Below are 15,804 nucleotides of genomic sequence, written 5' to 3'. Positions count from 1 at the left end.
AAGCTTTTGTCACTAACTTTTGTGTTCGTGGATTTTCAGCTGTTACAAAAATCCGCACCGCACTTCGCTTACCTTGGTTGAGGTAAGACTTGTTGCAGGTCCTTTTATTAGTGATCCTACAGCCTCAAGTTCATCCATATTTTTTTATTTTACAATGGTGTTAAGTACAAGTGATATCCGCGTCTTTAAAACTAAATCCTCGATCTGAGCATATCTTTATAATATGTGTGTATGAATAATTTGCGTCTGAAAATGCTGTTACCTACCTTTCCCAAAAGGATAAATATTGTATGGGATCACTCCACCAACGATATGCAACTGTAAAAGTGTAGTTCTACTACAATAATTTCACCGTGACTTTGTATCGGCTGTGTTTGACATGTGACGTGTTTATTCAAAACCGTTTTAATATAATGCATTTAACCCTCTGTATATTTTTCTTTCTATGGGGCCAATACTGAGAGTGGACCTAGTTTGACATTATACACGATACAGCATGGCCAGGTGGTTAGGGCGCTAAACTCGTAATCTGAGTGTCGCGGGTTCGAATCCTCATCATACCAAACATGGTCGCCCTTTCAGCCGTCAGGGTGTTATAATTATTACGGTCAATCCCACTATTTGTTGGTAAAAGAGTAGCTCAAGAGTTGGTGGTGGGTGGTGATGACTAACTGCCTTTCCTGTGGTCTTACACAGCTAAATTATGGATGGCTAGCGCAGTTAGCCCTCGTATAGCTTTGCGCAAAATTCAAAACACAAACAAACTGACATTGTTAGCGGAAGTTTGTACACATCCAGTTGTTGCAGTATGAGAGTGTATGCTCCTACATGATATTAGTGTGTAAAAAAAATGTCGCCATAATAGATCCAGATGGAACTACTGATTGATTTTCATAAATAAATAATTTATTCGTATCATAGAACAAAATTCGGGATTCTGTACCCGTAGCGGACAGAGCAAAATAGAACACTTCACTTAATAAAAACAAGAAAAGCTGATTGTAATATATACGTGCTAACAACTGTTTTGTCAGAATGGACGGCAACTGTCTGTTGTGGAGACACAAGTGTAGAGGATGACGTTTCGAAAGTCTTCCGCCTTTCGTCTTCAAGTTTCATCTTGAATACTCTCCTTAAACAATACATCAAAGAACTGTTTTGTCCTTTTCAAACGCATTGTAAAAACCCAGAATATCCATGTAATAAGTGGAGATAAATCATTTACATTTATACTAAATCATCCATTCCGATCATTCTTCATACCTTATGATGTCAACACCGCTCATTCCCTAAGCTTACAGGACAATGATATCTTAAATGGTTACTCACGACATAATATCCTGGGTTTTCGGAGAATGTTTTAACAACAACAGCAAGAACACTGGTTAGGTAAGCAGCAAAACCGGCGCCCTCTACCATTCGAATTACAATACTAAGTATTAAGAATACTTTTCCTCCTGGTGAATTTTCAAGACATCTGGAAATAAATAATATTCCCATCAATACAACTAAAATTTAAGTTTATGTATTTGTTCAGAAATATTTTCAACTATTCAAGTTCTTTGCGAGTAAACGGACTTTAATAAATCAGACAAGTTGAGGTACCCGTCCTTTGTCCGGGTTACGGACTTTAAAAAAATGTGGGGGTGGATGCTATGGCAAGTAACACAAAAATCATAACTTTCACACAATTTATTCATAACGTAACACGTTATTACATTACCAACAGTTTCCTATAAGCTTTAAAACTCACAATATATATATACTTAAAACATGGTAAGCCCCCAGTGGCAGAGTAATATGTTTGCGGACTAATACCACTAGAAATAGGGTTTCGATACCCGTGGCGAACAGAGTACAGGTAGCCCTTTGTGTAGCTTTGTGCTTAATAAAAACAAATAAAACATTGTATACACTGTGTGATGGTCAGGGCAATGTAGTAACGGTAGGGGTTCTTTCTGTTACCCACTTTCAACACCCACCTCTTAATGCTCTTCCACACAGTTTTCCGTTAAATAATTAATCGACGGTCATTGGTCAGAAAAGTGTCTTACGGGATAAAGTTGTAAGGTCACAGGTTAAAGAAGTGAGTATAGCTTAAGAAATGTTTTTTCATATCAACATCATGATGGTTGTCGTATCAGCTTCATCCCACTACAAAGTGATAGCGCACTCTTTGAGATATACAGTATGTTATTCCTCTCTCCTACACTGTGTGTATGTTGTGTTATAGCAAATGTTTTCTTACAGCAAAACCACATCAAACAATCTGCTATGTCAAAGGAAGGGGATCAAACTCCTAATTTTAGAGTTATGTGACCGAAGACTTACTGCTGACCCACAAAGAAACGAAAAACCTGATAAAGTATGTTTAATGTAAGGATATGGCGAAATGTACGAATATAGTTAACATAAACTTACGTCAAAGATAATATACGCTCAATAACAGCAATATTGAGGTGGAGAGGGTTGTGAGCCTCCAGGTTATTGTCCCACCCCAGTTTGGTTGAGATTGACCTAGAAGTAGTTAGATGAGGGACAAACAAACAGGCACACAGATTTTATTTCTTATACATATTTAATAAAGTAAATATAGCATTAATTTACGAGCGACTTATTCGTCTTCAGATAGCAAGTGATTATTTTATTCAATCTTTAATGATAAAACAAAATCAAGTTGTCCAAACATATCTGGACTTTTCTCATTTTTAACATTATCAAGAACTAAAGGTTTCTGAGTATCTCCCATCATCAAAGGTTTTTATAAATTGTTGTTTTGAATTAAGCACAAAGCTACACAATGAGGTATCTGTGCTTTGCCTGCCACGGGCATTGAAACCCGGATTTTAGCGATGTAAGTCCGCAGATATATCGCTGAGCCACTGTGGGGCGTTTTTATAAACGCTTTAAAACTTATTCATTCTCACTCAGATAGTATTTTATAGTTATTACATATTCCACACTAGTTATTATAATCTACTATGTAGTTTTGAAGGTAAGGTACACAGTGAAGAAAAGAACCGAGTTGATATTTATTATACAAGGTTGGTATTACTTTCTAACCTGTAACATCAACGCTTATTGTGTCTACTAATGGAAAAAGCAGTGCTATTCATGTCACGTTATCGACTACGCTGAGTATATATACATTTTTGAAGTAAGGATTAAAATGTGTACTTTACCAATTAGTAATACGAGAAAAGCCTCACGTTAAATATGTAATTTCATACGGTGAAGTTATTATGCACGATGGCTTTACGTGAATTTTGTCTCCTGGTAACAATAGTGTATCACATATATTATAAATAGGATTATGAATAATATTTGAATGGCAACATATTGTCCTTAACTGGTTTTCCCAACTCTGTAAGAAAAGATTACTTAGTCTTCCTGGTTTTCAGAAGGGAAATTTTCAGTATAAAAATAAATCTCTTTTATTGTAAAGTTACACAAAAGAAAGTTTAAACTTTCTTAATTTACAGATAATTTGTAAACTATTTTCGCGTAAGTGTTAAATTTTAAAAATTATTAGAATACCAACTTAAAGATGAAAATATATTAAAGTTTTAATCTTCACAAAATAGGTTTAAATGCAATAATTTAATGAGTAAAGGTACTTATAATTTCATGAAACAAAAAAAATTAGTTCAAGTTGACGTAAAGTAACTTACCCAAAAAGGACTGTAGCGCCACCTGTCAGGAACAATCCTGAAACAATGATGAACTTGCATCCAACTTTTGTAAGCTAAAATAAATACAATTTCTATTTGATATATTAGTTCCTTTCAATGAAAATAAACCTATTACATATAGCCAGCTAAAAACAGTTGCTAAATATTTTCCGATTATTAGAAATATACAGTTTTTAAAACGTTTACCATGTTACTTATATCCATGCCACCTGTTAGTACAGCAGTAACTCTACGGATTTACAATGCTAAAATCAACGGTTTGATTTCCCTTGGTGGGCTCAGCAGATAGCCCGATGTGGGTTCGCTATAAAAAAAAGCACACACACTTGTCTCTGTAGGCTTATAATTCTACTTTTTATAATTTCCTACATTAATTATATCAAAAAATTTTCAGTTAAATTATTTTGTGATAAATATTCACAAAAACATTAAATACTTTAATGCTAAAATGCCCTCAAAATTTTTTGAAATTACAACGTACTATCCATGGTGGATGGAAGCCATTATTTTTTATGTTTTAGTCTGGTTGTGAAGAAATTGATACCTGAACCAGATTTATGTGTTATGAAAAAACAAAACAAAAACAGTAATTACTCTTGTTTTATCTTCTTTATCAGCTCTTTAATCTTTTCACAGCACCAGCTAATCTTCAATATCTATTTCGTTCAATACATAGGTTACAAAAAGTTAATAATTTTACTGTAAGATATACTCGTAACGCATCAGTAAGTTAACAACTGGTTACTTGATGTGTTTGCTACATCTAGTCTATATAGTGTCAAATAAAAGCCATTGTACTTACGAATTTACCAGAAATGACGCTAAAGATGACTTGGGACACACTATAAGCACCGAAAACTATAGAATATTCAATTGCATCTAGTCCCTTTGTCCGAGCCTAAACAAAAATTGGATTACATTTTTAAAATAATTTACATTTTTGGTTTGATACTACTTAAAAATCTCGTCGACTGTTTAACTCGTAGTTAAATTATTACATACATTTTTTTTTATTTGTCGAATAAAACAAATTCAATATAGTACCTGTCAAAACAGCTCAATAAAAGCTATCGTAATATTAAACAAAGCAAAACCCACGTTTAAAATGTATGGCAGCCACAGCTAAAATCTATGTATACAGCTGATAATTTTATCAACTTTTAATTGTTAAGTGCTGACACTTAATGTAAATGGAACATTTTAAAACGTGAATTACTACATTTGTATTGTACTTCCATAGATCTTTGTAACGAATTATCTGTTATTTTCTAGTTACACCATAATAAGCCAGAGGTTGCAGAATCAGTTTTCCTTAATTGTTACCTGATTTACTTTTACTTGTTCCATACATCAATGCAGTAAAATATCATTAGTTCCCGTAATTCTCACGTGCATGTCATCTGTGATGTTGTTGGTTAAAAACAACAACAATGCTAAACCACAGTGATTACAGGACGTACGGATTAAATGTATTATCATACAAAATAGAAATAGTTAATAATGTTAGATAACTAGATCTTAATAATAATAATTCGGCATTCAAAGTTTAAAATCATTTATTAAACAATTTAAGGCATAATTCATCCGATTGATTCTGCTCATGTTTCTGGAAAGGGAGCTCCGCGATTTATTATTTTTTTTCCTTCTCTTTGAAAGGACTAACTAAGCCTATTGTTTGAAGAGTCATATTTATCGTATTTATTGATTATAGATTGTGTTTGAAACATATCTAGAGATTAGACTTGTCAAGTATAAATGAAAGTAACCACAAATTTAACCGTATCTAGACTTATTTGGTTTCATAACAATACAGCGTATTAATCGTTGGATTAAATTCATGTTAAAATTATATCTCTGCAACATATTGTACAAATCTGGTTGCAGGAACTGCTTGAAAATGTAAAACATACATCATATATATATATATATATATATATTTGAAAAATGATTTATTCCATACTAGCTGCAAAATGGTGATATTTATAATTATTCCAGTCATTATAATTCCACACAAAATAACAGAAAAACTTGAATGGTATCCTAAATGGTAAAGCCTTAATATGTGATGAAATAGTTGATGATTTTAACCTTCCATAACTAGTTTAGAACACATGTGTGGTAAAGTATATTTTAATTATTTTTTTTTTTTCAGTTTTCGTATATGTATTCAGTATAATATCCTTGTATATCGACTGCTGAGAGATCCAAACATATACTAATCTTTATTGGTTGCATTTAGGTTATATACGAACAATGACGCTCCTATAGAAGCTTGTACTAATCTAACCATGTTTCAGTGTTCATTCCCTTGAACTTGCACCACCAATTTCAAGTGGGTACACAGACACTTGTACAATTTAGGAAAAGGCGTTGTTTTAGTTGGTCGTTGTTGGTCATGATGATCAGCTACACCTGGATCTTTACCTCTCTCATTGGTTATTGTTTTGGTTCTTGAAAATTAGATGAAGCTCACATCAATTTTTCGGTAGAATAAGGACCAGTAATTAGGAAAACTCGTTCTTTCATCATGCACTTGCGAGGTATCTTTTTTAAGTCATTTTCACGAATGTATAAAGCTAATTTTTCAAGTTTTCTCATATAAGTTTCTTTTTTTGTTGTTGTTTATTGTCAGCACAATTATTTATTCATATAAATTTCCATAAATACTGGCTGAAAATTTACAGCACTAACACTATTTTTACATAAATAAACCCTTTAAAAATAAAATTAATACTACACCTAGCTATCGGTTTGCTAAGTAGTAGGTGGCCTTAGACTACATAAGGAGTTTACAAGATTTAGTGGTGAGAGGTATTCAGGTCTGTTATTACCAAGTCGGAAATGGTTTTGTTTCTGTTTCATCAGGATTGAGATCCAAATGGATCTGGGAGGATCAGGTGCAAATTTGACCTCTTCCTCCTTCTGCAATGGTGTAATGGATGCGCAGACTGAATGTTAAACGCTAACATAAACGAGGGCGTTGAATACACCAAAGTTTATAACATTATATTAAATACCCCTATCAGGGTCATGTCCATTTATAAACAACCTTTATTGTTGCAATTGTGATACACTGGCTATGTGTAGTCCACATATATAAATGTTTTATCTCATTTGATAGTTCGCACTACATGTATTTACATAAATGCCCGTCAATACACAGTTTTATAAACCATAAAAGAAAATATCAAATAAGCCTAGCAATAAGTAGTTAATTACTAAACCTGTAGAGCATGTTATTAGGTGAGAGATACTTAGGTTTATTAAAATTATGAGGGCTCGGCATGGCCAGGTAGTTAAGGTACTCGACTCGTAATCTGAGGGTCGCGGGTTTGAATCCCCGTCACACCAAACATGCTCGCCATTTCAGCCGTGGGAGCGTTATAATCTGACGGTCAATCCCACTATTTGTTGGTAAAAGAGTAGCTCAAGAGTTGGCGGTGGGTGATGATGACTAGCTGCCTTCCCTCTAGTCTTACACTGCAAAATTAGGAACAGCTAGCGCAGATAGCCCTTGTGTAGCTTTGCGCGAAATTCCCAAACAAACAAACAATCCATTATGCGTAATATAGCGATCTAATCTAATACGCGTAACATTTCCTTTTTGTGTAAGTTTTTCTTAAAGTATTCAAATTACTTATTTAGAAGTCTGTCGTGGAGTGGGTGGATATTTACATATTTTTGTAAAAAGTGTGAGTTTGTTTATCTCTGGGCTTTGTAAATGCTTGTAAGAACTGCATTTTGTAGTTTCTGGTGTTCACTTTTGATTTTCTTGGAAGCTACACAAATCCTTGCTAGATTAACACATAGTATAAATGGTCTTATGTATCGATTGCATATTTGTACTGTGTTACTTGGTGTTTCAACTGTACTATTTCCTGACAGACTTCTAACGTGGTTTATTCTTCACCATAGTTTGTTTAAAATTTCGTTTAAATGTTTTTACCAAGTTAATATAATATCATATATTAGACCAAGACATTTTGCTGACATAGCAGTCTGGAGAAGTGTTCCTTGCAGATACAATTTTCGGGTAATTTTCAGTGGTTTCTCTAACCGTGAACGTACCAGTATGTGTGTTTATTTTTATTATTTTCTTCAGGCAGTATTCTGCAATAGCATTTAAAGATGGTTATAGATTTATATCCACAATAGATGGTGTTGATGAATTATTTTAAATAACTACATCGTCTGACAAACTGTAAGGTGTAATAAAAGTTTTTTAATAATAATAACAGCATTTTTGATTGAATTGGACTGAAATATTCATGAGTAGGTGAAAGTATAGAAAATTAAATGTACGAACAGAAGGTTAGTAGTCATACTAAGGGTGTTTTATTTGGTTATGATAAAATATTTTTAATCATGCACATTGAAAAATCTTGTAATCACACAGTTCTGCTGAATATTTACTTAAAATTGTTTTAGTACAAAACGCAGTTAAGAAGCAAATGCAAGTTATGAAAATACTGCTGGGATCAGAAACTACCATTTAGTACCACTTTACAGATTAGTTGTAAATATTTATCTGAAAGAAGTCTCTAGGTATAGGTGTGTATGAATAGGTAGATTTTCATGGTCAGAAGACAGAAATTGGTACTTGTAGAGGGGACAGCCTGATTCATCTACTGGTTGTATAAATCAGTGTCTTCAGACTCGACCTCATTTCTTTCTTACTGGAACTAATTCGTACTTAAATAACATCCATGCGTTATGGCTGGAACGCTACTGTTTTGGAGGGTAACTGTATGAACCAATAACAATATCGAGCAACGCAGCCGTGAGAGTGGGTCAGGTGGAAGTCCAGTGAAGACTAGGAGATCGAGATACCCAAAGGTGTATGGAATGGATACACGTCCTTCGGGAAATGAACGTGTGCGCACGTAAACCTACAGAAATGTCGCTTGACCAAGTAATAACCGTAGTTATCTTTCCCTAAAAAATAATTGTTGTTAGTGGACACTTTCAGTATTTACCGCCTACATATTTTTCTGAACAACAGACCGATCAAAATTTATCTGACCTTGTATACAGGTCATGTGTTTTAAGTGTTACCAGTAGCCACTAACAACAAAAAATGGATAAATGGAAACGGGTGCACAAGTTAAAAACATTTAGACTGACGACAGTGTTGTGTTTTTTTCCTTTTGTGCGTGACAAAATGGACTATGATTTACAATAACAAGATATAAGAGCTGAGTAAAACTACTTTTTTTTTTTTTAAACAAAAGCTTTCATGCACGTGATCTGAATACTGTCCGGACCGTCATGTGATACTACTTGTCTTCATGTCTCTGGTCGGAATGTTACATATTTAACAACGAAAGTAACCTGACCTTGCTTGCGCTGGAAACCTCGTGACTGGATGTTTTTAACCGAAATATAATTTAGAAGGACAAAAGTCTTTAAAAACGTTATTATTCCTACCTAACTTCTTACTGACCGAAGAGTTTTGGATACGTGCAAACGTTCTCTCGGGTTTGAGCGAAATAGTGCACGAAGTGATATATATAACAAAAACGTGTTTTATTTAAACATATTATCAACTAGTCCTTAAAATAAAGCGACCTTTTATCTCTCATACTGAGCTTTGTAAGCTCTTCTAAACACAAATGTTTTATAAGAATTATTGTTAATTTACATTTTGAGGACTTTTATTTGCACAAAGATACTGTTAACAGTCTTAATTTTATAAATTTATTCGCACATTAATTTGTTCTTAAAAACAGGACAAAAATAACAGGTAAGGTTAAACCTAATTATATTACTAAAGTAATAAAGTGAGAAAATGAAGAATAAATGTCATAGAACAATAGGCTTAAGATATTTAAGCTGAAAGACAGGATGAAAAATTTACAGGCCTATATGAAAGCTTGAAACTTGGTTAAAAAGTAGTTAAGAAATACTTACGGACTAAAGAGAAATAAATGTCTGATGGTATTTAAACTAAAACTGAATATTTTAAAAGTTTCTTACAGGTAGGTGTGTGTGTTTATTTTTCTTATACCAAAGCCACATTGGGCTATCTGTGCGTAAATGGTAGGACAAAAAAAATTGCGAGGCTAATTCTTACATGTCATTGCAGAAAGTAAATTTCAACACCATGGAAATGTTTCATTATGTAAACAACTGAATAACCCATGAATATATATGTGAATGTAAACAACTGAATGTATATAATTCTTTAGAATTCCCATGTACTTGTACCAAGAAATCTAATAAGGGTTCTTCTTGAATGAGCATACTGATCAAATTTAGGGTCTGAACTAACTGTCATAGTGCCTCTTGTAGTTTCTTAACTATATAGAAAGAAGCTAGCATATGGTACTGGTATATGCTAGAAGAAATCAATTTAATGGCACTCCACAAACAAATCTTGATAAAAACAGTGTTTAACTCTAAATATTAAGTTTTGTTGTCATGCCACGGGCCTAAAAACGTAGAGAGCTGTAGTATAGCAGAGAATTTGCATAAAAGCTTCACGTGATGCTATTTGGACTCTCTGATAAATTGCTGCATATTTGAAATGCTCCCCCAAAACTGTCGAATACACTTAAGATTCTAAGACCGAAACAGTTAACTTTGAAAATAGGTAAGGAAGAGGCATAACACTTAAACTCAATGATACTGATGTTAAATATCTTCATTTATGCAGCTTGGGACAGAAGAAAGACTGACACTGATCTCAAGTATGAGAAAAACAACCATGCACTAAAGGGCATTGTTAAGGTCAACAGTGTCAAGAATACTGAACAATAATGAAATATTTGGTTATGTAGCAGTTAAAAACCTTTACTTCGATTTCCAAATATTGTCAAGAGTTTGAAAGTTGCTAAAAGAGTACAAACTGGACTGTTGCTGATTGGAAAAGGATGTCATGAACGGATGAGACCAAGTTTGAAATATCTAGTTCAAAACGTAGGTTGTACGTTCGGCGGAAGAAAGGTGAAAGATACCTCAATGTATATCACCTACTAATTAAATATGAAGGGTGGCAGTGTGATAGTTTAGTGTATTTTCTGCTGAGGTAATAAGAGATATTTGCAAAATAGATAGAATAATGGACCACACAAATACCATCAGATATCGATACAAATAAGATAATGACCTCAAAACCTCATCCAACCTACACAGAAATTACTTAGCTAAGGAGGAAGCTGCTGGAGTCATTCAAATGATGCATTGACCACCACACAGTTCTGATCTCAACCAAAGAAATAACTTTTCCAGACGGGAAATATAAGAGACACTTTACAGATAAAAATAGGATAAATTAAACTCAACTGTGATTAAACAGTTATATATATATTGCTGTATGTTAATTTTTGCCTGTACTATTATGTATGTATGACACAAATGCCATCCCTACTATCTTGTTGGTATTGGTTTTGAAGGTTTGTTTTGGAATTTCGCACAAAGCTACTCGAGGGCTATCTGTGCTAGCCGTCCCTAATTTAGCAGTGTAAGACTAGAGGGAAGGCAGCTAGTTATCACCACCCACCGCCAACTCTTGGGCTACTCTTTTACCAACGAAAAGTGGGATTGACCGTAACATTATAACGCCCCCACGGCTGGGAGGGCGAGCACGTTTGGTGCGATCTGGATTCGAACCCGCGACCTTCGGATTACGAGTCGAACGCCTTAACACAGCTTGGCCATGCCAGGCCAGAATGTAAGAGAGAAATACAAGACACGACAAAAACAAACGTTTTTAGTGAGTGTGTAAAACTGGTAAGAGAGAAAATGGAAAAAGAATCATTTACTGGTCCCTTAGCGCGCTAGGCCATGCCAGGCCTGAGGTTTTGAAGGACTGATATTAGCCATCCCTAAATTTACTTCCTTTTTGAAAGGTTTTCTCTTTATCTTTTTTCATACAGTATTTCCATATACATGAAAATCTTGTCTTTATAACCAAGTTCTAAATACAATGAGATTCCAGCTGTAATATTAATATTTTTCTATTATTGGTCGGTAATTCTGTTTCACCCTGTACTTAAGTTTTTCAAAGAAACTGCAAGCTATTGTAAGAAAGCTAACTTCAAGGGTTAATGATAACATCGTTTACAGTAGAATTATGATTTTTAAAATTACGATTTGTTGGTGTGTGTGTGTTTTTTCTTATAGAAAAGCCACATCGAGCTATCTACTGAGTCCACCGAGGGGAATCGAATCGCTGAATTTAGCGTTGTAAATCCGTAGACTTAACGCTGTACCAACTGGGGACAACTGACAGTTATAAGTTATTAATTATACTTACAAAAGCGAATGCTCCGTTTGAGACGAATGTTACCTCAATGAAACTGCTCACACCACTGTTTTGGGTTTTGAATTATCATGTAATAAACAAAGCAGAAGAAAGAAAAGCAAAAAATTCAAACTTTGTTCTTGTAATATTAACAAACATTTCCAGAATTTATGACTCAGTCGTTACATGGATATTGTTATAAAAGGAAACAATAAATCTAAAGTTTCATGAAATGTTAAAAAAATATTTAAAACACCATTTTAATGAACAACCTAGGCCATACCGACACATGCAGTGCTACCACCTGTCTGATAGATTACAGTTCAAAAGAGGTAATCATTTCTCTATTTAAATCACCAGTTAAGTATTACTTGGAATACTATGTAAAGCTTTAGTCTCTTTAAGTGAGACAGGATAATAACTTGTAAGACAGAATTTAGAGAATGAAGAAATTACAATAATTATTGGAATGGAAGGGTTATCCTATGGAGATAGGCTACAACCTCTTAACCTATTTTCTCTTAAGAAAAGAAGGATAAGACGTGATTTTATCAAAACTATTCGTTATATTAATAAGATAAAGGTTTCTGGTTTCTTTTGCTATGTTTTAGAGACATTAGGAAGAGAGGACACAAGTTTAAGATTCAGAAAAAGACAGGCTAAGTCTTACATAAGATAAATTTTATTGGCATATGGGGTGAGTTTCCATCTGTAGCAGTGGAGGCCAGCATTTTACAAAACAATGTAAAGGAAGAATCGATAATGTCCTGAAAGATAAAGGATAGGTTTAATTATTTTCTTTTTAAAGGTGAGTGTGCAGTAACAACCTTGAAGGACTACATAGTCGTTTCTTGTTTATAGGCTGATTTATTAGCATTCTGTTTTACAATGGTTATTCTGGGTTTCATGAACTTATATAGTAATAAAGATTTAAGTTTTTAAATAAAAATGTGGATTTTAATGTAGTGCTTTATAGTTAGGCGCACTGTAAATATGCTGGATTCTAAATTTTAGTGCTATAAGCTCTTCCTTGGTTATAATCCTGTACGGTAGGTAGTTTCTGTAGTTAAAAATTCTTGTGGATAAATTCCAACTTTACTACTGAACAACATTTGGATAAAACAGATTATCCCAATTTGTGTATCAACTTCACATGCACTAAATTTGCAAGCAATATCTATGACAAAAGAAATGTTTGTCAATTTACAATATTTGAATTACGTACTATTAAATCAAATATAGCAAGTTCTGTTTCAACACATGTACACATATTTACATATTTCTCATAGGTTATATAAATACAGGATAATTTATAATTAAACACGCATAATTGTGTAATAAACTGATGTACAACTGCCTCAACAAGTAACAAAATTAACGTTTATTTTTCAATACAATAAGAATTTCAAAGAAAGACTGTTTTTAACTTGATTAAAATGTTTATTTAAACGTTTTCACATTGTAGTATATTTAGGTTTTAATAGTAGAATAATTCCTTCTAAAATAATTTGTGTTGTTGTGATTTTGTTATTTCAGAGGTGTGTGTTTGATTGGTTTGTTTTGAACTTCCGGCACAGTTACACCAGGACTACCTGCGCTAGCTATCCTTAATTTAGCAGTGTGAGACTAGAGGGAAGGCAGCTAGTCATCACCACCCACCGCCAACTCTTGGGCTACTCTTTTACCAATGAATAGTGTGATTGACCGTAACATTATAAAGCCCCTACAGCTAAAAGGGCGAGCATGTTTGGTGCCACAGGGATTCGAATCCGCAATCCTCAGATTACGAGTCGAGTGCCTTAACTATCTGGCCATGCCGGACTTTAACTATTATAGCTGTTACAATTTTTTAATTATTAAACTTTCTTTAGAACATAAGCTTGATTTATTACCATAATTACAAGGGAAGTTTCATTCTAATCTAAGGATTTTCATCTTTTTTACTGAAAACTGCCTCTAATGTAATGTATAAAATTAAAATAAACACTGGTATGAATAAATACTGTTGTAATTTGTGACTTCCTTCAATGAAACTTCTTCACCCTGCAAGTTACTGTAGAATGTACCTGACGATAAATTGCTTACAATAAGATACATTGTATCTTCTAACAATCTTCTTAATATCGCAAACGTGCTCGCCCTTTTAGCCGTGGGGGCGTTATAATGTGATGATCAATCCCACTATTCGTTAGTAAAAGAGTAGCCCAAGAGTTGACGGTGGGTGGTGATGACTAGCTGCTTTCCTTCTAGTCTTATACTGCTAAATTAGGGACGGCTAACGCAGATAGCCCTCGAGTAGCTTTGCGCGAAATTCCAAAACAAACAAACAAACATCTTAATATCGACTCATAAGTAAAAATTAATAATAATAAAAGTTTAAATCTGTACTTACCAGTTGAGGGAAGAAGGGTGAAATAATGGAATAACATACATAATTACAAAATATTCCGAACCATAGAGTGGAAAGTAGCAAAATATTTCGAATTGAAAGTTTACCCATTACTTACGCTACAAGAAAGACAGTCAACCAGTTATTGGTTTTTAACTTTCAGATTTTTGTTTTCGTTTTCTTTTGTATGAAGTTCAATAAAAAGTGAAATGGTAACTGGCGGGAAGTGTCATGAAGCTGGTAGTTTTCCTGGATCTTCTTTTAGTGGTACTGAAACTTATATTCTATGCTAATTGATACTGTGGATTCGTATCTCACGCGCCCTATGAAAACACCTAGTCATGTGCTACCTGCCAGAATTTGATTGGTTCACATGATAAACGTCATGAGACAGTACTAAAAATCTACAAAATACGTGAATTACATTCTAACATTTTGTTTTATGTGAGTACGGTAGAATATTAAAATGTAACTTTCTTCAGTAAAGTTTTTGGTAACTTGAATAAGAAAGAATTGCTTTTTTAAGCTAAAAACTTTCTTTACTGAAATACACAGTGAGAAAATTAACACTCATTTGTCCTTTTTTCAAATTTCTTAAAATGATTTTTGTTATTTACTCTTTAAGTATATTCAAAATAAATTAAAATGGTCAATTTTACAAACCAGTCTATTAAGCCATTTTTCGTATACTGTTTGACACGGTTAATGTATGATGTCGTTTTACACAATTTAAAATATTTTACGTGTTTAAAAGAAATGTTCTGAATTACTTGTTAGAAACTGCGCTGGTTGATACGTCTTTTTTCCTGTATTATGTAATAATATGGTTATAAATATGCTTAAATGAATCCTGTATTCAAACATTATTTAAGACAGTGTTTTATCTTGTATGTTACACATAGTTTTTTCTTTGAAGTATCAACGTTTTCTATTCCTGAAGAATAGAACAACAAGTGTAAACGATCGAATCTCTTAGATAATAGTTATATTGTGATAGATTTTGCAATCGGCACCTTATTATTGTGTGCTGTATTCTACTGTTGAAAGTTGCAGCTTGATTTTACTATGGGAAAAAAACAAACGAAAAATAGAAGAAGAATTCGGGACCTAAACCTAGGACTTTTATATGATATAAATAGTGTCTAGATCACTACTATATCTGTCCTATCCTAGCTGGCCTAATGAATCCTGATATTAGGCGGAAGGTCTCAACAGCACTGGCTATGACAGATGTTGTGTGGTTGATCTATTATAAAATAATCTACTTTACTTTAAGTCATGGCCCGGCATGGCCAAGCATGTTAAGGCGTGCGACTCGTAATCTGAGGGTTGCGGGTTCGCATCCCAGTCGCGCCAAACATGCTCGCCCTTTCAGCCGTGGGGGCGTTATAATGTGACGGTCAATCCCACTATTCGTTGGTAAAAGAGTAGCCCAAGAGTTGGCGGTGGGTGGTGATGACTAGCTGCCTTCCCTCTAG

General features: G+C 33.8%; 1 protein-coding gene across 1 annotated transcript in view; it reads right to left on the bottom strand.

The window, feature by feature from the left end:
• Positions 1 to 14,582, bottom strand: part of LOC143252146 (MFS-type transporter SLC18B1-like) — a 33,892-nt gene extending 19,310 nt beyond the window's left edge. Inside the window, exons 1-4 of the mRNA XM_076503840.1 lie at positions 14,330 to 14,582; positions 4,495 to 4,590; positions 3,672 to 3,745; positions 1,330 to 1,477 (exon numbers count right to left, since the gene is read on the bottom strand). Coding sequence (XP_076359955.1) covers positions 1,330 to 1,477; positions 3,672 to 3,745; positions 4,495 to 4,590; positions 14,330 to 14,437 — 426 coding nt within the window. The 5' untranslated portion in view covers positions 14,438 to 14,582. The remainder of the gene's footprint in view (positions 1 to 1,329; positions 1,478 to 3,671; positions 3,746 to 4,494; positions 4,591 to 14,329) is intronic.
• Positions 14,583 to 15,804: the final 1,222 nt, after the last annotated feature.

Source organism: Tachypleus tridentatus, chromosome 1, assembly GCF_004210375.1.
Source record: "Tachypleus tridentatus isolate NWPU-2018 chromosome 1, ASM421037v1, whole genome shotgun sequence".
Taxonomy (NCBI): domain Eukaryota; kingdom Metazoa; phylum Arthropoda; class Merostomata; order Xiphosura; family Limulidae; genus Tachypleus; species Tachypleus tridentatus.
The sequence above is the reverse complement of the archived record's forward strand: the minus strand, read 5'-3'. Positions and strand labels throughout refer to the sequence as shown.